Source organism: Caretta caretta, chromosome 1, assembly GCF_965140235.1.
Source record: "Caretta caretta isolate rCarCar2 chromosome 1, rCarCar1.hap1, whole genome shotgun sequence".
NCBI lineage: Eukaryota > Metazoa > Chordata > Testudines > Cheloniidae > Caretta > Caretta caretta.
Window position 1 is genome coordinate 98,894,148 of NC_134206.1, and position 24,285 is coordinate 98,918,432.

At 39.9% G+C, this 24,285-nt stretch overlaps 1 protein-coding gene across 25 annotated transcripts in view; it reads left to right on the plus strand.

The window, feature by feature from the left end:
- MBNL2 (muscleblind like splicing regulator 2) overlaps positions 1-24,285 on the plus strand; it is a 177,640-nt gene that overhangs the window by 139,426 nt on the left and 13,929 nt on the right. For 10 of the 25 annotated variants that reach the window (XM_048853595.2, XM_075129394.1, XM_075129404.1 and 7 more), the window contains 3 exons: positions 7,884-7,937; positions 8,576-8,729; positions 12,281-12,316. In XM_048853595.2, coding sequence (XP_048709552.1) covers positions 7,884-7,937; positions 8,576-8,729; positions 12,281-12,316 — 244 coding nt within the window. Of the gene's footprint in view, positions 1-7,883; positions 7,938-8,575; positions 8,730-12,280; positions 12,317-13,853; positions 13,949-24,285 lie in introns of all 25 variants that reach the window. The other 15 variants (XM_048853605.2, XM_048853614.2, XM_075129425.1 and 12 more) reach the window with 7 other exon arrangements.

Consider the following 24,285-nt stretch of genomic DNA (forward strand, 5'->3'; position numbering starts at 1 on the left):
AAATGAAATTAAATATTCACCATACCTTAAACACACCTCATAATAGTATACATAAAGTATATGTGGTAGATAAAATATAGAGACTTCATGCAGCTAGTTAATTTTATTTGTTTTCTTTCTCCCACCTCTCTCCTTTTGTTCCTCTCCAATGGTTGGTTATCATGGAAAGGGCTGGTGGAAGAAATAGTTTTATAGAGGGGTTTGATTGGTGAGAGGGAGGTTCTTTGGTGAACAAGGCTTCAAGCGTAGGGGTGAAAGGGAAGAAGGTTGTGAAGATATGAGGAAGAAGTGGACAGTCAAGCGAAAGGCATGGCGGGCAGGAGAGACAAGGAGGAAACAAGAGCTGCCTTATAGGTAGAGACATTGCTACTATAGAACCTTGAAATTGAGCACTAGTAGCATGACTTGATCTGGAAGGCAAGGGAAAAGCCTGCAAAAGGATTCAAAGAAGGGAGTTTGCAATGGAGCAAACAGGTTGAGATGTATGCAAGACCAATGCAAAGTTGTGAATCAGCTCAGTGTGAGCTTCCAGTGTGACACTGTGGCCAAAATGGCTGTTGCAATCCTTGGTTGTGTTACCTTGGTATTGGGCACTGGTGCGTCTGCTGTTAGAATATTATGTCCAGTTTTGGTGTCCACAATTCAAAAACAATGTTGATAGTTGGAGATAATTGGAGGTTCAGAGAGCCACAAGAACAATTAAAGGATTAAAAGAACGGCCTTATGGTGAAAGACTCCAGGGACCTCAATCTATTTGGTTTAACAAAGAAGGTTGAGGGGTGATTTGATCAGTCTATAAGTACTTAAATTGGGTACAGAAATTTGATAGTAGAGGGCTCTTCAGTCTAGCACAGTGGTCTCCAAAGTTTTTGGATCGCGCACCCCCACAGTGCAGCCGAAGAAAGGAGGAGGGAAGACCTGTCGCAGGCGTCCCGCCGGAGGGGAAGTCCTGCTGCAGGTGTGCAGAGCTGCCGCCAAAGAAAAAAAACGGCAGAGTGCCGTCCAGCGGCACTCCTCCAGCCGCACACCCCCTGGGATTCTCTGGCGCACCCCGGGGGGTGCACGCACCCCACTTTGGAGACCACTGATCTAGCACACTAAGCCCCGGTTTACACTACGGGGTTAGGTCGAATTTAGCCGCATTAGGATGATTTTAAAATGAATGCATCTACACAACCAACCCCATTCCGTCGACCTAAAGGGCTGTTAAAATCGACTTCTGTACTCCTCCCCGGAAAGGGGAGTAGCACTGAAATTGACCTTGCTGGGTCGAATTTGGGGCAATTTGACGGTATTGGCCTCCGGGAACTATTCCAGAGTGCTCCAATGTGATCGCTCTGGACCGCACTTTCAACTCTGATGCACTAGCCAGGTACACAGGAAAAGCCCTAGAAAATTTTGAATTTCATTTCCTGTTTGGTCAGCGTGGCGAGCTCACGTGACCATGCAGTCCCCCCAGAATCACAAACAAGCTCCAGCATGAACCAAAAGGGAGACATTGGATCTGATTGCTGTATGGGGAGAAGAATCTGTGCAGGCCGAACTCCGATCAAAAAGAAGAAATGCTAATATATATGCCAAAATCGCACAGGGCATGGTGGAGAGAGGCTACAATAGGGACACACAGCAGTGTCGCGTGAAAGTTAAGGAGCTCAGGCAAGCCTACCAAAAGACAAAGGAGGCAAATGGTCACTCCGAGTCAGAGCCCTATACATGCCGCTTCTCTGATCAGCCGCCTGGCATTAAAGGGGGTGACCCTACCACTGTCTGTGGACACCTGCAAGGGGGGAGTCTCACGCAACAGGGAGGAGAATTTTGTGGATGAGGAAGAGGAGGAGGAGGAGAATGCACAGCAGGCAAGTGAAGAATCCGTTCTCCCTGGCAGCCAGGACCTTTTCTTCATCCTGGAGCCAATACCCTCCCAAGGCGGGTTCCCGGACCCTGAAGCTGGAGAAGGCACCTCTGGTGAGTGCACATTTGTAACTACAGTACAGGGTTTAAAAGTAATAGTGTTTGATTTGCCCTGAAGAATTGGGAAGCATTTGCGGCCAGTACAGCTACTGGAAAAGTCTGTTAATGTGTCTGGGGATGGAGCAGGAATCCTCCAGGGACATCTCCATGAAGCTCTCCTGGAGGTACTCTGTAAGCCTTTGCAGAAGGTTTCTGGGGAGGGTTGCCTTATTTCATCCTCCATGGTAGGACACTTTACCACGCCAATCCAGTAGCAAGTAGTCTGGAATCATTGCAGCACAAAGCATGGCAGCGAATGGTCCTGGGTTTTGGTCGCATTCAAGCAACATTCGGGCTATAACTTTCTGTGTTAGCCTAAGGAGAGTGATATCATTCATGGTCACTTGGTTGGAATAGGGGAATTTTTGTAAGGGAACAGTAAAAGGACCCCGTTCACACTGGGTTGCTTGTGCTTGGCGAAAAGGGATCATCCCAGAGACTAGCCATGCAGTGGGGTAGGGGGAGGTGTGTGCTGCACTTCCCCCCGAAAACCGCAGCCCCTCCTTTTAAATGTGAAACCCAACAGGCATTGCTTGCTATGGGAAAGAATGGCTCTGCATTTTGAAACCATTCCCACATGTTATGAAGGCGGAGGAAGGCAACCCTGCATACCAAAAGGCTTACCATGGCTGCCTGGAAACCAAATTCTGTTGCCCAGCCATGTGTGATGTGTCACCATACCGGCAGGCGCTCAATATAAAAAGGCAAAATGCGACCTTGTACCTAAAGCACATGTGCTGTCTGCTGTGAATTGCTTGATTCACTCTGAAAGATTCTCCCTTTTGTTCTCAGAAATGTATCATCTTAAATTTTACTCTCCCTTTTTATCTCCCCCCAGGTGCAAATGTTTCTATGCTCCCCCTATCATCTCCGTCCCTGAGGTTATCGCAGATTAGAAGGAGAAAAAAACACACTCGCAATGACAAGATTTCCGAGCTCATGCAGTCCTCCCACACTGATAGGGCAAGCTTAATGCATGGAGGCATTCATTGGCAGAGGCCAGGAAAGCATTAAGTGAGCACAAAGATCAGAGGCAGGAGGCGATGCTGAGGCTAATGGGGGAGCAAACGGACATGATGAAGCGTCTGTTGGAGCTGCGGGAAAGCCAACAAGAGCACAGACCCCTGCTGCATCCATTGTATAACTGCCTGCCCTCCTCCCCAAGTTCCATATCCTCCTCACCCAGACGTCCAAAAACGCACAGTGGGGAGGCTCCAGGCACCCAGCCACTCCACTCCAGAGGTTGGCCCAAGCAACAGAAAGCTGTCATTCAAACAGTTTTGATTTGTAGTGTGGCTACAATAAGCAATATGGCCTTGTCCTTCCCTCCTTCCCCTGCCCCTCCCTCCTTCCCCCACCCGGGCTACCTTGTCAGTTATCTCACTTTTTTTTTTAATTAATAAAGAAAGAATGCATGGTTTCAAAACAACAGTTACTTTATTTCCTTTGCCAGCTGTGATTGAAGGGGGGAGGGTGGTTGTCTTACAGGGATTAAAATCAACAAAGGGGGTGGGTTTGCATCAAGGAGAAACACACACAACTGTCACACTGTAGCCTGTACTGGATGTCCCTGCCAGTGAAATTTAACTGTTTGAAGAAAATTGTGTTTGCAATGCTTCCAGCATTTGGATCCACATACCTGTGTGAACAGGTATTTTCACACACGAAATCTTGGAGAAACACACACAACTGTCACACTGTAGCCTGGCCAGTTATGAAACTGATTTTCAAAGCCTCTCTGATGTGCATCGCGCCTCGCTGTGCTCTTCTAATCACCCTGGTGTCTGGCTGCTCAAAATCAGCCGACAGGCGATTTGCCTCAACCTCCCACCCTGCTATAAATGTCTCCCCCTTACTCTCACAGATATTATGGAGCACACAGCAAGCAGCAATAACAAGGGGAATGTTGGTTGCGCTGAGGTCTAACCTAGTCATCAAACAGTGCCTGCAGGCTTTCAAACGTCCAAAGGCACATTCTACCACCATTGCGCACTTGCTCAGCCTATAGTTGAACTGCTCCTTACTACTGTCCAGGTTGCCTGTGTACAGCTTCATGAGCCATGGGATCAAGGGCTAGGCGGAGTCCCCAAGGATAACTATTGGCATTTCAACATCCCCAATGGTAATTTTCTGGTCTGAGAAGTAAGTCCCTTCTTGCAACTGCTCGAACAGCCTGGAGTTCCTAAAGATGCGATCGTCATGCACCTTTCCTGGCCATCCCACGTTGATGTCAGTGAAAACGTCCCTTGTGATCCACCAGTGCTTGCAGCACCATTGAGAAGTACCCCTTGCAGTTTATGTACTGGTTGGCAAGGTGATCAGGTGCCAAGATAGGGATATGTGTTCCATCTATCGCCCCACCACAGTTAGGGAACCGCATTGCAGCAAAGCCATCCGCTATGACCTGCACATTTCGCAGAGTCACTACCCTTGATAACAGAATGTCAGTGATTGCATTGGCTACTTGGATCACAGCAGTCCCCACAGTAGACTAGCTCACTCCAAATTGATTTCCGACTGACCGGTAGCAGTCAGGTGTTGCAAGTTTCCACAGGGCTATCACCACTCGCTTCTCAACTGTCAGGGCAGCTCTCATCTTGGTATTCCTGTGCTTCAGGGCAGGGGAAAGCAACTCACAAGGTTCCAGGGAAGTGGCCTTACGCATGTGAAAGTTTTGCAGCTACTGTGACTCATCCCATACCTGCAACACTATGCGGTCCCACCAGTCTGTGCTTGTTTGCCAGGACCAGAATCGGCGTTCCACTGTATCAACCAGCCCCACTTCTACCATGATGTCCCAATTGCCACAGCCTGAGCTTTCAGGAATGTCTATGTCCATGTTCTTATCACAATCGTCCTCGTGCTGGCGTCTTTTCAACCGGTTCTACATATACTCCAGGATAATGCGCGAGGTGTTTACAATACTCACAACAGCAGCGGTGAGCTGAGCGGGCTCCATGCTTGCTGTGGTATGGGAGCTTAACCCAGAATTCCAATGGGCAGTGGAGACTGCAGGAACTGTGGGATAGCTACCCACAGTGCACCACTCCGTAAGTCAATGCTAGCCACGGTATTAAGGAAGCACTCCGCCGACTTAATGCGCTTAGTGGGGATATACACAATCGACTGTATAAAATCGATTTCTAAAAATCGACTTCTACAAAATCGACCTAATTTTTAGTGTGGACATACCCTAAGATATAACAAGTGGAAGTTGATGCTAGACAAATTCAAACTAGAAATAAAGTGATAATTTTTAACAGTGAGGGTAATTAACCATTGGAACAATTTACCAAGAGTTGGGGCAAATTCTCCATCAATGGCAATTTTTAAATCAAAATTAGATATTTTCCTAAAATGTATTCTCTAGTTCAAAAGGAATTAATTCAGAGAAGTCCTATGCCCTGTGTATACAGGACCCCAGACTAGATTATCACAATGGTCCCTTTTGGCTTACTGTGTGGATCTAAGTCTAAACTGAGGGAAGAGGATAAGGAGTGCAGATTCTGGAGTCACAAATATAGAGATAATAGGGGAAGTTGTGAGAGTGGATGAGATCTGTGTTTTGGATGATAATAGTAATGGGTTAAGCACCTTCAACGCCCATTTAGTTAGTTTAGTTAGAGAGTTGACACCGTTCATCACCTTCCATAATTGAATCCAGCCATAATATTTCAAACTCATATAGTTTTTTGTCCCTAGTGATCTCAGAATACTGTGCAAAGATGGATGGGCATTGTTAGATATTTTACAGAAGGGAGAGAGGAGGGAGTGATCAGCTTTTTCAAAGATAGCAGGTCAAGGTGGAGGAAAATAAACAGAAAACCCTTAGATCTGGCCTATCTATCTTACTATTGTACGTATACGGTCCCCATTACTATAGTATCTGAGTGTCTCACAAACTTGTCAACATATTTATCCTCACAACCGTGCTGTGAGTAAGGAAGTGCTATTATCTCTATTTTACAGTTGGGGAAGTGAGGCACAGAAGATTAAGGGTTCATTTGCATCGTGTGTTAGTCCTCACCAGTGCGGTGTAAATTCTAGTCTGCACCAGTGTGTTGTGCACTAACCGGTCAGGGTGGACACTATTTGTGCGTGCTAAAAGTTTTTTGGTGTGTGTTAACACAGTCCTGTTTCAAATGGTACTACATTAACCGCACTAGGGAACATTTAGTGCCCACCAGCAGGCTCCACACAGGCCAGTTAGTGCATGACATGCTAGTGCAGACTAGACCTTACATCCCACTGGTGAGGACTGCCGCAGCATGTGGATGAGTCCTAAGTGCCCAAGGTCACAAAGGAAGTTTGTGGTAGATCAGAAATTGAATCTGGGTCTCCCACAGCCCAGGCTAGTGCTCTGACCCCTGGACCCTCCTTTCCTGATCATTAATGACCTTGATAGAGCAGATCTCATAGAGTGGAGGGTTTAGAATCTAGGAAGAAGCTAGAGGAGAAGTTGTCAAGACATCAGGAATAGAGGACATGCTTAAGGACTTTGGATGCAAAGATATAAGGAAAGATACAAGGTGATAATTGGAGAGACAGAAACATGGATTTTGAAAGATGTTTTAAGGATTAGTGAAGCAAGGGCTATCCTGCAAAATGTTCATGTTGTCATTGGCCTAAGTTCTGTGACCCTAAGTTGTCTTAGACATGGTGCTCTCAGTACCTTGTCCTCCCTTTTTAATTATTGTTCTACTTTTCTATATCTGAAGCTAAGGATAGAAACAGTCTGAATATTCATTTCTCCTATGGACTTTGAGGAGCTACCTATTGTGAGTGTAAACACCAGATTTCTGATTCATGAGGAAACCCTCCTTTCCATATGTTTTCATTAAACTCTTTTAAAATTCCCATTTAAAAAGAGTTATAGATGAAAAACATCAACTAAATTTTTCTGCTGGAATGTAGTCAAATTAGCCCTCATCTTTTATCTCTTAATGCAAATATAGGTAATAAAATGTATGCTCATGTTAAGAATTGTTTTACATTTAAATATTTTTAAATGATGCTATATTAGCACCATAATTCCTGTTCTAATTATACATTACATGCTCTTGACAAATAGTATTGTTTTCTATCACCGATTCCTAAAGTTAGTAAAGATTTTCCTGAATGACAGCTGAGAAAATATTTGTTTTAAAATGTTGGGCTTTTTCTCAGTGTAATGTGGTAAATTAAAAAGGATAATCCAAGTTACTGTCCCAGCTATAGTAAAAAATATTAAACTGATAAATTAGTGATTAGACATAACATGAATTTGTTATATATTGGAAATAGGAAAACTGTTTATATTTTGACTTCAAAGTCTATTGAAATGTACATTTTATTAACTAAGGCCCTGATCCAGCAAACATACATGTGAGTAATTCTATTAAAGCATTAAAACTCTCATTAGTGCTTTATATTTTAAATGTTAGTGTTGAAAATTTATTTTATGCTTTTTAACTTGACATAACTAACTTACCAGAAATTCTTGTAAGAAAATCCTAAAAACCAATGTGTTTCTGTGAAGTATTATAGTATGCTTAATGGTGTCTGCAAGCTGCTGTTTTAATTAACTTTCCTAAATTTCAAACATCTATATTTTACTCTCTTATATGCTTTTAACTAAGGTATAGTAGATGCATTATTGCTTCAGTACTAATTCAAGGTGTAATATTCATTTCTTTAGAAAACATTTTTGTTGTTGTGCATGCCTAGTGTTTTGTATGTTGTATACTGCATTCAGAATATTTTTTTCCTTCTCACCTATCCACAATGCAATGCCGTTCCCATGATGCACCTCTGCTTGCTGTTTACCTGTATGTTAATTCGCTTGAATCCCATTGGCCCACTGCCATCATGTGCTCGCTGCCTGTTATTAAAAGACTCAGTCGACTGCCAAAGCAATGAAGCGGCCTCTCGAAGCAACTGTAGACCTGGTACTTTGACCTTTCACCTTTTGCTTTGCATGTAGCTTTTCAGAGAAGCAACTAATGAAATTTGTATTGCTTTTTTTTTAACATCAACTGAAAACTATCATATATTATTAATTTAGAAAAAATTCAGTATTATATTTATCCATCTCATTCTCATATGCAATAAATGCAAACAATTTAGTTTTTTTCCTAACATGATTTCATTTTCAAATACCTTTTCGTAGAAGTTAAAATTAAATATAACTGCTTTTGTAATTGAAAATGCTATAATCCCTCACTGTATTTAATAATAGGAAAAATATTTAACTAAGAAAGAATACTTGGCAATGAAACACAAGTGGTTTTTTCTTCCTAGAATATTTTAAGCCCAAATTTAAAGGAAATGCCACTTTTGTTGCTTTAAAGGCCTTCCTTTTCAGTAGTTGTGGTGCTACAGGTTTATGTTAATAGTACCATGCTTTTGCGATCAACAACAAAATTTCACTCATTGTACATTGCTATTATTTGAGTTAAGGTGCATGGCAAGGCATCTTTAACAGCTTTTTTAAGAAGTACATTACAATATTTTATTCATCTATATGAGAAAATACGTATATCTTTTGAAAAACCTGCCAGTTTAATTAAATTCTCTTTTGCCACAGGCCTTTCCTCCTGGCGTGCTTCACCCTTTACCAAAGAGACAAGCGCTGGAGAAAAGCAATGGTGCCAGTGCCGTTTTTAGTCCCAGTGTCTTGCACTATCAACAGGCTCTTGCCAATGCACAGTTGCAACAACATGCAGCGTTTATCCCAGCAGGTACGTTGTATTTGCACTAAACAGAATCGGATTCAAGCATTCTCCCCATAAGACAGTGCTTATCACATTGAATATACTTTTAACTGTGTGATCCATTCTCTACACATTCATGACAAGTATGCACAAATATTTTAATACACTATTTTCATTCCTTCTGCAGAATATTAGGATTCAGGAGGTACTTTCATCGTGTCATTAAGTAGCTTTAGTATTTTCTGTTATTGTCCTTATTTTGCATATGTCAGAGTACTTTATATCCGTGTTAAATGGGTCGCTTGTTGGGTCCATCAATGAGCGCTGTGTTTGGTGGTGGGGAGGAGGAATGTCATTAACTTGATGGGGAAGGCATAATGTTTCTGTGATACAAGGGGAAGTGTGAAAAGTATCAGTAATAGCTATCCCTGTTCTTCGGGTGTATTTTGTTCTTCCACCGCTACTGTTTGGCAGCCATGGACATACTCCTGCTACACAGTACCCTTTGCCCTCTAGAACTGCAGCGCTAGCAGCCAAATTATTGCTAATTCCTGCACAGATGCACTATGGGGATAAAACACTCCCCATCTGCACAGAAGTGTTTTATGTGGGAAACTTGCTTCGTTGTCTTCATAATGGAATATTTTATAATCCAAAATTCTCCCCAGTTTTTGCAGTTAATAGCTGGTGTTGTAATTCTTAATATAAGTGATTTAACTACAGTGGAATTTTAGTAACATGAATATTCCATTGTTGTTCAGAGCTGTAGAAAACTAGACCATGTCATTTGGAAAAATCCACAACCCCATCAGGCCTAACATCTTGAGCTCATACATGTGGTGTGGAGACTTTCTTTCAACACTGTGAAAGAAGGGAGAATATTCCACTTAAATGTCTGATTTATGAATGAACAGTTACAATAAAATCCTCTATATTATTCATAAAGAGAAGTATCTAAAAGTAAATACCCTGTATAGTGCATTAAAGCGTGCAATTTCAGTATTAGTATGTATATCAACCATGATTTTTTAGGCTGATTTAAAACATTTTTCTGTAGCAAATATATTTTCTATTTTTGAATATATTTGTTTATCTTTTATCATAGTCTTTAACCATCTAATAGTAGTATGAATTAAACAAGTAAAAGAATTCAAGATGCTGTAATTTCTTATAGCTTTGCAATAATCTTTTAAAAACAAAAATCATACAAACTCAGTGGAAGTTTGCCTGAATAAGAAGTATGTTAAAACTTAGTAAAGATCTCAGGATTTGGTGCTATATTTGTCAAAATATGTTCTAAACATTTACTTTATGCACTTGTTTTACTCATTTTAATTTTGAAAATATCCCAAAATCTTGTGTAATTTCCAGTGAGATCCCATGACCATTTTGTAACTTGCTACTATAATGGAAATGTGCAGGAAAATATGCTAACATTCGTGGGAAGGTTTGAAGGAATTTGAGAAATGAAAGAGCATGCAGTTCTTACAAATGTCCAAGAGTCCCCTTGCAAATGTACTTCATATCACAGCCATAAGAACTTGTGGTGGGGTGTACATTGTTCCTCCTCATAGGCACTGCCTTTCAGAGCTTTTCACTATTGGATATAATTAGAGTAAAATGCATTAAAATAACCCTGAAAAATAAGCTAGTTTGAAAATACTTCAGTAAGATAGCACTCAGATATTTTCCAAACTTAGAATGCTTATCTTTCCTCAGGTACTTTATTCCACGTGCTGTTTCTTTTCAATTCACATTTTTGGTTAACCCTGGAGTCATCATAACCAGCGGTACAAAATTAGCTCAAAATTGAGTGACAGTTTGTTTATTATAAATTCATGATGTAAAAGGATGTTGAGGGGCTAGATTGTCATCCAGTCTCAGCACAGGTGCACAAAAAAGGGAAAAGATGCAAAGAGCCTCTCATCTCCAGGAGACCCGGCACATGAGCTAGGGCAGAATGGGAGACGTTCTCATAGCAAGCAGGAGAACTCAGAAGATCTGGCTGGCATCACTAATATCTGTACAGAGGGGTGGGGGATGAGGACGTGAGCTATGGCGCACACCCTTTCCACTGGCTGGTAGAAGACAGTGCATGTTGCTCCTACAGTTGTTGCACTTCTCAGGGAGTCCAGGAGGAACTGTGTGTTCTGGAACTTGGCTCTAAGTACATCTATACCTTCCCATTGTGGGGCTGTGGCTATAAATATCGCACACCCTATGAAGCATGAAATTAATTCTTTAGTTTAAAATGGTAAACCAATATTTCCTGAACTAGTATCAGTTTTAAATACGTCCTACATGTTTGGTAGAAATGTTGCAGCTAGAACCAGGTTTTGCTTATAAAATATATGGAAAACTGATATGTTATTTTATATAATTTCCCTGCCTTTCCTAACCAATGACTCCCTAATTAATGTTTTGGGGCTTCGTAACACTGCTTATCTTAGATTTTTCGTACTGTAGTTCTCTTTTAATACAAAACACACACCAAGTTAGTATGACTACTTCATCTGCACTTTCTATTGTTTCGTGAATGGTTATTTGTGATCTGAAAAGCAAGGAGGGTATTGTTTTCCTTCAGATGCTGTTTATTAGAACTGTTATGATCACCGGAAAGTGTATGAGGGTTATTCTTCATGATAAGGTCATTCATAGTTACTTTTGCTGTTAAATAAATAAATACATAAAAGGTTGTTACCATCACCAAACAGGAGTTCTGCAAACTTAATCTACTTTATGCTACTACTACATATTCAGCACATAATGTGTTGTGTACATGCCACTTTGTTTCTCTTCCTCTCTACCGTTCACCTTCTCCCCACTACACACTGTACTCACCATCCTAAAAAGCCTATCTATTTTCATTCGCTTTAGCAGAAAGGATAGCAGTTGAATGAGCACAAAAACTGAACTCAGCTGTACAGAGGCCTCCCCACCCCCGACTACTTTTGCGGCACATTCGCAGGACATCATGTGGAATGTTACACAGTCACTAGCCACGCTGCATTGGTTCAGTTTCCAGTGCTGCCATTTTAGCATTTTTGTTAATAAAAGTAACATTAGTAATTTGTTGTTAAAAATGTGTATGTTTATATTTAAACACAGATAACAAAATCTCCACTGAATAATAAGAATTTCTATTGAATTAAATGTTTTCCTCTGCTGTGTATCAGCAAAATTAATAAACATTAATCTGTGTAGCTAACATAATGCTGTCTGAATTGTTGAATGGATTTAAGCAGCCATTAGATAATCCAATATTCAATCAAAAATTGTTTTTAAAAATCATTATTTCTGCAAAAAATATATGAAAGATGTTTATGAAATCTGGTCCATCTTAAATACACACACAGATGTACAAAATATGTCTTGGTATACTGTAATAGTATTTTAGGATAACATTATTTAAAGTCACTCTTGTAACACAAAAACTATGAATGACCTTAAGATTGTGTTAAGCTAACTTCTGCTTATCCTTGGTTATGCTTGAATCTCAGTTTGAATGTTAACTCTAAACAGCTAACCTGTTTCTTCCCTTTATTCACTTTTTCCACCTATCATTGCATGACATGCAGGGTCAGTTTTGTGCATGACACCCGCTACCAGTATTGGTAGGTTCTAAATTTCTTTATTGATCTCTTTTATATTGTATACTGTACTTTCAGTTGTTTGCAAATCTTAAACATGACTTGATTACTAGATTTAAAGGTTCATTTGGCTTTTTGATTGACTTTGTAGGATCTTAGATTTGTTTGTAGGTTAAAATTGCAGTTTAGATGTGACATCACCTGCTATAACAACCACACTGCAAATGCATAAAATCATGGATTCCAATCTGCTTTTCAGTTTTCAAAATTGTATTTCTCTCAATATATTTTATATTTTATAGTATTTCTAAAATCATAAAATATTGGTAAAGCAAGCTAATTTCATCAGTGTTTTGAAGTTTCATAGTTGTGTGCCTATTTCTCCTTTTTGCTGTGTGTTAAAAAGTTTTATCAGAGTTTCCCAGAAGCATTTATTTTAATACTTGTAACTGAAAGTACTTTGAGACCTAAGGTCTGAATCGCATTCCCTCTCAATTAAATCAAATCCACTTTAAAATTTGAAGCATTTGAATGCACATATTTTATGGTTGCAAAATTAGCAGGACATTACTCAGGTGAGTAATGCTTATTCAAGTGAGTAGTCCCATTGATTTTAATGGGGCTACTCACTTGAGTTTCAGCCACACACATGAGTGAATTTTGCACATATTGATAAATTTGTCCTTAAATTAAAACGGAACAAAAAATAAATTTTCACAATCTGCTTTGCTCTTTTAGATCAAACAAATTAGTATTTAAATCAGGAAAATAATTATAACACTGATGTTTGCCTCAAAGCAGATAGTAATTTAACTCAAATAAAATCCAACAGTTTGGGGAGGTAACAGAACATAAATCCAGAAACAAAAATATAAAAATTGTATGTATGTTTAAAGCAGGGCTGCAAATATACTTTTAACCTATAATACTGGTAAATGAAAATAAATTATTTTTAATATGTGCAGAAATAATAAATGATTTCTTTCCTTCCCAATACTAAAAATGAAAGATTTCACTTCTTAAGGAATGGTGTTTTAATGTGTTTTAGCTACTTAAAAATAGTCTATCAACTGATTGAACAATTCTTGCTTAAAGTAATAAGCTGTTTTGGTAGATGCCCAATTTAAAACAGGTTTCAGAGTAGCAGCCATGTTAGTCTGTATCCGCAAAAAGAACAGGAGGACTTGTGGCACCTTAGAGACTAAAAAATTGATTTGAGCATAAGCTTTCGTGAGCTACAGCTCACTTCATCAGATGCATTCAGTGGAAGAAATAATTTGTCAAATTCTTAAATATAATGCCAGCAATCATAAGTTATTTTGCTTTTTCTGGGAATCACTGATTGTGTTGACAAACTTCCTTTAATTGTACTTGTAATAAGCTATTTTCCCTTTTTTATTTCTCTGCCACGCTTTCTTGCTTTGCATTGTGATTGCATGCCATCTGCTGGTTTAACCCATGATGGCTTGCTGCTCTGATATTCACCATGCCAAAATACCACTTCTATTACCATAATGCTACACCCTCCTGTTCATTGCTTCCATGGTTCCCCTCCTGAAAGTACCCATGATGCACAGCGCTACGTCCGCCACTGTCTCTGCAGCAGCAACTCCTGCAACAAGTGTCCCCTTCGCCGCAACAGCCACAGCCAATCAGGTTTGCTCCTTTTAAAGCTTTCTTTCACAAATCCCAAACTCTAACTGAGTGCTGATATTTTTTTAAAAAAAATTCTCATGGAGAATTTTTTTTTCATGTTTACCCATCAAATTTTATTTTTAAATAGTTTATAGCAAGTGTTTATGGACAGGTTGCACTTATTTAGAGTTAACATTTATTGCAAATAATGATGTAGCTATGTTTTGTGTTGCAGTGTTTGTTTCTTGTATCTAATATTGTGTAATTAACCCAGCTGAGTGAGAATCATTTTAGTAGTGGACTGCTTGTTAAGATTTACAACTAACTTTGGATGCCAAAAGGAAAAAATATTACAGCAGTTTTCAAATGTTCATATATGTTAATATCCTTTTCTCCATACAGTGTGTGTAAATGACTAGCTCATTGTGTTTGTGAAAACTGACTAAAACCACAAGTGGGCAAAGTCAGCTGAAGAGAAGTCCGTGAAAAGGAAAAAGTAAACATTTTCTAAAAAATGCCAGTAACATAAGGAATAACTCACATTTGCATTCTTCATATTTACATGGAAAGTTGGACTCCTCTGTCCACTCTAGATTTTAAGGGACACTGCCAACTTGAAAATTACATTTCCTTCTGAAAATATTGTACCTACCGTTGTTATGAGTGACCCGTAAGATGCAAGAGAAAGAGATTAGAGGAAGTAATATTTTTTCTTTTCTTTTTTCAGTTTGCTGATGTAACTGTGTGTTACCTTTCCCCTCTGTGCCCGATCTACTGAGGATATGAGTCTCTTGTAGCTCTCCATATGCAAGCTGGGCTTTTTAGCTTGATCTGTAGAGATTCATGCTTTCAATTTTGGGGGTCCTCAGTTCAATCCCCAGTGTGCCAGCCTGCACACCCCTTTGTGCATTGGTCACTTTTACTGTTTTATTGATAGCCAGGTGCATCACTGTCATGCACTGCTCAGGGAGAGCTTAAAGGTATACTCATCCCCAAATTTTGCAAAAAGGTGTTTACCAGTAACAGCAGCAGTAAGATGAAACTGAAGAGGTAGTAGGCAGATTTGCTCACAAAGAGAAAAGGAAGAAGCAGTGGCCTTCATCATAGTTATCTTGTTGCCCCCCACCCCACCCAGCACCACAGGCCTAGCAGAGGAGTAGAATCACATGCCAACTTTTTTTTGTTTTTTTTTTAAGAATTTTAAAAAATATTTGGAATGGATTATTTATAGGTGTTCTACCAGTAAACTGAACTCAATTTAAAAGCAATTCAAGTTTGGTAATATAAGTTACCGTGACCACTGATGTATAGCATTCTAGGGGAGATATACTACCTCTGAAATACACAGTGCTTTCTTAAAGAAACATAAACAAATGTCTTCCTTGGTTTTCGGAGTGCTTACGTTTTCCAGTGTGATAGTGTATTCATGGCTTTATCCTTTTGTTTTGCACAGTATTCTTTTGTACATCCCTTTCTGAAAGCTAACTCATTTTAATCAGGAAAATGCTGAAGGATGATGTTTGGGAATAGAAGACAAAACGTTTTATTCTGGAAAACACAGGCAACTGGTGTGCTTAAAATTCAGCTGTTTTCTATTCTTCTCATTTTTGTTTTGAAGGTATGGTAAGGTAATGAATAACATCATGGTACTACCCTGAAGAGTAGGTTGATGATCCTGTAGGTTTGCTGGATTTCAGGTTCTCAAATCATGTAGTTAACATTGCCCATCAGAGTCTCTGCAACAGAAACTGGTTAAAAAGCGCTTAGTGAAGTCTTGTGAAGCATGGTGATCAAAAACAGAGACACAAACAAGTGGAAATACAGATGGCAGGGGAATAAATAAAACAAACAAAGGATATGTCTACACTGCAGTTGGGACCAGGCTCCCTACTCCGGGTAGATAGACACGGGCTAGCTCTGCGTGACAAAGCTTATGGAAAATAGCAGTGTAGCTGGGGTAGCACAGGTGGTGGGTTGGGCCAGCTGCCCAAGAACATACCCAGAGGATCCGGCTGTATTCAGATGGCCAGCCCAAGCTGTCGCCCATGCTATCCCAGCTATGCTGCAATTTTTAATGTGCTAGGACAAGCAGCGCTAGGAAAAACTTTTTCACTAGGAGGGTGGTGAAACACTGGAATGCGTTGCCTAAGGAGGTGGTGGAACCTCCTTCCTTAGAAGTTTTTAAGGTCAGGCTTGACAAAGCCCTGGCTGGGATGATTTAATTGGGGATTGGTCCTGCTTTGAGCAGGGGGTTGGACTAGATGCCCTCCTGAGGTCCCTTCCAACCCTGATATTCTATGATTCTATGATACCTGTGCTGGGAAGAATGCTCCAGGCTGCAGTGTAGGCACATCCAAAGATTCCAGTCAGTAGCAATGTTTTCCACATGGATTTCCATAGGGGCTTCCTCCACCTGAGTAACTTAACTCATGATGGCTGGAAAGACAGAATCATCATACAAAACTTTTCATCTCTGTCCCTTTTTTCCACAAGCAAAACAGCAGCCATCTGTCCCCCTGCAAGAGAATACCCTGGTTTCCCCTGAATTTGGCAACGCTGGTTTCCTTTTCCATTTATGTTGGAAGAAGGGAACACTTAAATTTAATGAGAGTCTTGTTTAAAAATGTAAAAAGGGAATTGCTAGGGCGTTTCTTCCCCTTGATATCAATGGGAACCATTGTTTTCATCAGTAGGCTTTTCACTTCCTCCTTTGCATTAGTCCTTGGAAACACCCAGAAGCTGCAGTAAGAGATTGCTGGCTCTAGGTGCTTTCACTCAGATGGAGTGTGATACCAGACTTGATTCTGAAGAGGAAGTAGTAGCAGTGCTTAATCATCTGGGTGAATATTTTGAACTCCTCTTGGGAAAAATTTGCTGACCTGCTCAGGAATCCTGGAATTGCCACTAGGAATAGGTGCCAACATCAGCTGACAGTCACAGCCACAGAGTATCAGCTGACAGTTTTTTAAAAATCCTCGGTCGGGCACAGAAATTGAATTAGCATGTGTTGATGGTTCATATTTTGTGTCAATGACATACTGCATGAAAATCGTACATGAACCCTATCTGCTAGCCAATTGTTTGCTTTCTTTTTGAAAATAACATGAGTAAATGGGACCCAAAGCATAGACTACACAAATCCTTCTGTGCTGTTCACCATGCAGAATCAGACAGCTCTGGTGGCTGAGTTGTCCCCTTGTGCAGTCAACCTGTGCACTGAATGAGGCCTGTGGAAAAAATAGTATGTGATCACATAATTGCAGGGAGGAAGCCCAGGCCCCCTGGCTGGAGCCAAGGTTCTAAGGGCTTCTCTGATCTGTGGCAGGGGACTCCCTGGGCTGCCCCTAGTGTAGAGGGCAGCTAGTTGCTTTGTTCTGTTGTGGAAAAATCAAATGGAAATGTTTAGAATTTTCCAGAATAAAAAGTTTTTGGAATTTTCATGGGAAATTTTTAGTTTTTGTTCTGACTTGGAAGGGAAACTTTTTTGAAATGTCAGAATTTTCTATGGAATGGAAATTTCAAGTTTTGCCCAGCTCTAGTCAGGAGCCTTCAAATGGAACCTAACCCCTAAGTTTATTTCCACATAGAGAATGCTGCTTGCTTAGTCTCCTACAGCTTCCAGCACAGTGGTCCTTTTTCTCTTCAATGTTAGAGATAGCAAGAGTAAAGAAATCATATACAGTTCCAAGATTTCATCATTTTCCTTCTGTTTTTACTTGAGAACATTGCATTACATATGTTTCTATATTGGTGTAATTTATCTCAACTAATATTCCAGCTGCACTGTAGTGAAGTAGGAACCCATGGAATGTCTGTCCAGTTCTTGATGGTTATAAAAAAAAAACCTAGGTGAAAGCCTATACTGTCATACAGGTGTAATTCATAAAGTATATTTAAAAAAAAATAGCCAAAAATTGCTGAGAACTTAAAAACTGGACTGTAATATGATGGCTGAACCTGGTGATATTCTAAACACAAAGAGCTCTCAACCATCTTGTAGCTGTTTCCATTGCTTCATGCTGACTCAGCAGACATTTTAGGCTTCAGGGCAACACACAGAGTGACAATCTAGAAATCTTATTATATCAATTATAGAACTCGAAATGCTTTTAGGCCATGTCTACACTACCCGTCGGATCAGCGGGTAGTGATCGATCTATCGGGGATCGATTTATCGCATCTAGTGTAGACGCGATAAATCGATCCCCGATCGCTCTGCCATCGACTCCGGAACTCCTCCACGGTTAGAGGCGGAAGCGGAGTCGACAGGGGAGCGACGTCTGACGATCCCACGCCGCGAGGACGCGAAGTAAGTGATTCTAAATCGATCTAAAATAAGTCGACTTCAGCTACACTATTCTCGTAGCTGAAGTTGCGAATCTTAGATCGATCACCCCCGCCCCCAGTGTAGACCAGGCCTTAGACAATATCCTTGCTCATATCAATTCACTTCAATGCAATATGTCTTTATTTTGTGTAGCATCTTTTATACAAAATTGTATTCTAAAATGCTTCAAAGAACAAATAGACAATATAGAATATACATTACAGAAAAGCTGTGTCATAATTTCTCTTCCTTTGTTTATGGCCTTAAGAAGCATATACACCAGAGAAAAGATCCATTTTCAGATTACATTTGGAAAGAGATCATCAACATGTCTAACAAGGCCAAGGCTTCTGAATTATCCAACACCATCATAATCTGACCTAAATTATGCATCAGTTTCTGAGGCAAATTGGCAATTACGCATCTGTATTAATTCTGAAATTATTCAATAACCTTCATTTTTATTGAAATAATTGTAAAATTAAAATAATAGTGAAAATAAAAATAGTCACATTACATTCAGATTCAAAAAACAAATTAAAGTAGTTGCCACAGAATTTAGTTGGAAATAATTTTTTAAACAATTAATTAAGCCACATGCTTAATCAGGCAATTTTGGAGTTGAGGAGTTTGGGAAGGCAGCTGCCTATCCCTCCTTCATGGTTTGTAACACAGGAGATTGGGAACAAGCAGTGACAACTGTCTTGGAAAAGGGGAGGTGGACGCTTGCAAGACAAGGCATTCAGTAAACCTAAATTCTGTTAGACTGAAGAATCACGTGGCAGCCCCCTTGCTCAGCTGTGCAGCTGCTAAGGCCCACATGAGTGAATCTATTGTGTGTAGCTCAGGAGCAGCACATGGCAGCTGCTGTCCTCTGTAAACCTCCCCTGCTCCCTAAGAAAATGCTTAAGTTCATTCTGTGCACTACCTCTGAGAGAAGGTTTGGCAAGGCAGGTAGCTCTCACCCTTGTTGCTGTGCTGAATTAGAGAGGGCTCTTGATGCTTCCCACTCTGTCTCAAGGAAACCCGTTAAACTTCCAGATGTGTCAAAAATGTTGGGCAGATGAACTGAAAAGCTGGAAGATAGGAGGAAAATGGCCCTTTTTGTGGATTAAAGTAACATCTTCAAGTGAAAGATAATTTTTATGTGGCCTTTAGTGTGGGTACATAACCACGGGGTCCTGCATAAGACTAACATTATTAAATTTGATAGCTATCTTATGGAGGTAGTCTTATCGATGCTGAAATAATTCATATCCACTTCATTAAATGACTGCATTTTAAAAAATGTAGTTTTATTAACCTTTTCCTCATTAGCATCATTTATTGTATTTTTCTCCTGCCTTTCGTGTCTGACATTCCAACTGTGGGTTTTCCCTTCTCCTAGTGATCAGAACCAGGCTTGTCTCTAAGATGCTCCCTTTTGGGCAGTCTCAGGTGCTCCTATCCCCAGATTAAACCATTTTTGTTCTTTTTGTCTCATGGCCCCTGGAAGCAAATGGAAATATCAAAGCACTGAGCCCAGTCCCAAAAGGAAAAAAGAATTCACCCAATCAGTCTCCCTTCCTCATAAAAGGAAAGAAGGAAGGAATGTCCCTGCTTCATCTAGTTAATCTTCCTCTACTCTGTTCCTGTTTTATCTTGGTGATGGTATAGACTAGGTTTGCACTGGTCCTGAAAAATAGTAAGATAGTAGAGTAGTGGTGCTTTCAGAGTCACACGTGGACAGTTCAGACAAAGAGACAGAACAGACCCCCTCCTTCCAGAACTGTTTAAGACAATGCTGAGAACTATGGCTATCCAATCTGGTGACACTAACTTTCAAAAAAAAACGAACAAATTTAGTAACAGTCCTAGAATAGGCTCTGTCACAGTTGACGGCAACTGCACCTCTATTCCCCTCTGTGATCCACCAAGGACAACCACTCTAGGCCTCTGGCTCCCTAGCTGATGCCTTTCTTGAGTGGAGACACATGTCTCTCCCCCTTCTGACTGGGATATTTCCAGGCGGTACAGTTCCCTGACTATACTGTGACCTCCCCAGCAAAAGACTACCTAAACAGGCTTGCTTCACTTCTTTTCTCAGAAATGTGAAATTGTGTTATTACCACAGTTAAGTTACCACACAGCCCTTTATAAGCAAGCACATTTATTCTTAAGGTGAAAACATTACAGAGACAACATATTAAAAACTAATAAAAGAACCTATCTGCATGCTCACCAGTTCATTTCCGCTTTCACTCAGAACTAGCTCCCAAGTCTTATGGGGCCTCAGTGAGCAAAAGACCTTCCAACCCATCCCTAAGGTTTGGGTTCCCCCTTAGACCAGAGGTTCTGTCCATTTGTTAGATCAGAAAGAAAGCCCTGAGTTTTGACTCAGGCTATTTATCCAATTGTTGGTTCCTTGAGAATCCAGTTTGAACCAATATGTGTGAGCCTCTCTCCAGGTGGTGTTAGCTCTCTGAAGGTGTTACAGCCTGAGAGAATTTGCCTAATTATGCCCCCATGTTCTTAGTTCTTGGAGGGCTGTGGTCTCCCTGCCCTATGGAAATACATGCAGTCGCTCAATAGTATATAAACATTTGCATATTTAATACAACGAGTTTCTAAAATTCTTAATTCAGTAAGGTTTCTCCAGGATCTTATCATATCTGTCAGGCTCCACAGCCTTAGTGCCTCTGCATCCTGCCCTAAACCCTCCACGCACACAGGGAATGTGCATTGTGTGTGGTCTATTGAAATCCTGCTCCCAAAGACCACGCAGGAGAGTAGAATTGGTTCTGCAGCGTTGGGTCTGCTGAGCCTGCAGAGATATGGGGACAGGATTTGCCCTTTAAGGCATTTTTAAAAGGTCACAATGAAACCATGTCACCATGTATGCAGTAGATCTTGTGAAAGAAAATATCCTGTTTCAGAAGCTAGATGCAGAGCCAGCCTAGAAAATTGAAGCATGAGGCTCTTTGGCTTGGGGCAAGGTGCTGATACAGAGTGTTTCCTTGATGAAGGAAGCATTGGTGCTGCAAAGCCCATGATGAACATAATCTGCTCAGGGCTACATTATAAAACCAGGAGAGGTTTAGGAAGCCTTCACAACTCTTTTGGCTTCATGAAACTGCCTCTTTGTTTCTCTACTATTTGGGGAATGCATTGTTTGGAAAAAGCTTCCCTCAAACTTTGTACTCTTCAAGGGTAAGAATTCAGTCAATTGGATATTCTTAGAGAAAGAAAAATTACTTGCCTGCAATTCACTAACTCTGGACAGATGATTTGAGTGGTTCCTGCTCTCCCACCTTCCTCTAAGACTGGGAAGCGAATGTTGCTTTATAACTTTCTTTTTGGTCACCCTACCACATATTCGTTAGGGGCAAAAGTTATGTTTGGTGGTTTAGGACGCATTTGCGTCTTGCTCCTCAAGTTAGAGGAAAAGGAATTTATATAGAAAGTATGCGGATAACAGCAAGTAGCCTGTGTCTGACACACATGTATCTTGTCTTAAAGGCTCAAAAAATTACAGGGTCATGGCCTATTTCATGATAGACAAGCAAGACCCAAGAGCATGAACATTATCAAATGAAATCTTCAGAGAAGTTGATTTACATGTAAGGAATTTTCACTTTCAAAAATAAGGATTGGAAAACTTTGCAAACACAAGGGGGCAAAGTCAAAAGCAAAACTCACATTGACTTCAGACCATCACACACTCATTTTTAAACATGTTGACACTATCCAGTATGTGTGAAAAACATTATTTTTTATTAATTAACAGAAACTGTATAAGTAGCTCTGTTTCTCAGTGTAGATTTGGTTAAACAAAAAGAAATGATCATAATGCTAAATACACTTAAAATGTCTTCACTATATCTATTTTTACTAACATTATTTTGTGGAACCCTTTCTGCTCAACTGTCACCCCATGAAAGTCATTACAGATGACAGTTAATTTTAGCAATCTTATTGTGTACAAATCTTTGGTATGGGTATTAACAATGTATAAAATATTATCAATTTGGAAGGGATGTGAGAGAAGTCATCTTTTGCAAAAGACTGAACATTGACGTTTTCTGCCATAAACTAGCTAGATGGCAGTATCTTCACATAGGCTGAGAAATGTGCAAAGAAAAGCATTCTTTTTATTTCTTTTTTATGTCAGAAGTCTAGGCATCCTTCCCTTTCCTTCTACTCTATTTTTTAACTTTGGAATGTTTTTCTGCACTTAACTGTTCCATAAAATATGACATTGCAATGGATACAGTATACATATATTTGAGGAGGCAGTTTTCTTATATTTCCTCCTGTTGTATAATTTTCCAAACAAATGTATCTTTAAGATGAAATTTCTCATGTTTGTGCCATGCCAAAAGTGATATTTTTGGCAAGTATGGTAAAATTCCATTGGGTGTGTTTTTAATTATTGGAACATGGGCAAAGTTTTCTGAGATCAAGTGATTTCATAAGTTTGGGGGGGGAAAAGTTTAGATATAACAGTTGCCAGTTCTTGAAATTCACCCACAGTTCATATCAGGTATGTGTTTTTCCTTTAAAATTTTAGCCAAGTACTGCCGTCCAGAGCTCCAGATGTATTTGTTTGGAATTGGAAAGAATTTCAGTTGACTGTTTCAAGAATTCACCCTGGAAATAAACTTAGATAACTTTTTATATGTACATGATCCATTCCATGTAACATTCCCCCAACAATAATGCATTTATCATTTTTGGCACTGATCTTGCAGGGGTCTCCCTGTGCAGATTCAGTTGGAGATTTTATTTCAAATAAACCCAGGTTTATATATTAATTTGAATATAAAGCCGTTCACAGTTCATAACTTCACTTTTTTCTTGTTTAAGTGAAAGAAAAGACATGACAATTTAAATGAATAAAAGTCAGGACATTCATGGATAAATTTCCCTCAGAGACTAAGATCGGTCCATTCTAAATATGTGCAGTAAGTTTATAAAACTAACCATAAGTACAGTAATACAAAATACTACTCCAATATGTGCAAGGTGGCTGAATTGTGTGGGAAATATAATTTGGATTTTCTTGATACCTTTGTGAATTTATGGTCTGACCCATAACATTGCATTAGAGAACTTTTGCATTGGAGAGGAACTTAATTTGAAGCCTGGTTTTTGTTGTTGTTGTTTTTTAATCTTCGTGACAACTAGTGTTTGTTCTTCCTGTGCCCTTTGTGATGAGGCAGCACTCTCTATTAACGGTGTGAAATTGGTAGTACCCTTCTCATTCTGAATGTTTTCAGCACACATGGAATACAAGAAGGAAACAAAATAGAAACAGGACTTACATGAAAAGAATGGGTGAGCTCAGGAATGGTGTGTTGAAGTATCACTCAGGATATATAGAAATATAGACTCTGCCATGATGAATAATCTCACACTTGCCCTTCACATCTTTGGTCCCTCAGCACATCTGGGTAAACCTATCACAGCAATTTAGAAAATGAAAGCAGAGAAAAGAAAATGCCTTAAAAAATAGCAGATGGAAAATGTAATCTATGATAGTAGATCAAACCTGCTGAAAGTTAATATTGAGTTGGACATAAAAATAGTCATCACATGGGTGCTTCTAAACTACCTACAATAATGGCTTTCCCCTTTCTGTGTAGTCTGTTTATTACCAGTCTCATTAACAGAAATTAGAATGTTCTTGTGTGTAGTACGATAAACTTTACAGCAGTGGTTTCAAACGTTTTGAGCTGAGCCCCCCCCCCCCCCCCCCTTGAGGTCCCAACCAACACAAAAATAGACACATGCAAAAAGTACACCTGATAGCCTGCTCATAAGCCTAACAGAGACCTTTAACACAACTTTAATTAAATTATCTATACCTGTAAGTTTCAAATACACAGATACTTTAATGTGAAGGATGTGCCTGTTTCTCTGCGGACAGTTATGTGGAGAGATTTTTTTAAACTGACACTCTGAGGTTGTCCTCTACTTCCAGTCTCAAATGGTACTTGTCTTTAGCACAGCCAGCGAAGAGAATCCGATCTCACACAAATAAGATGAACCA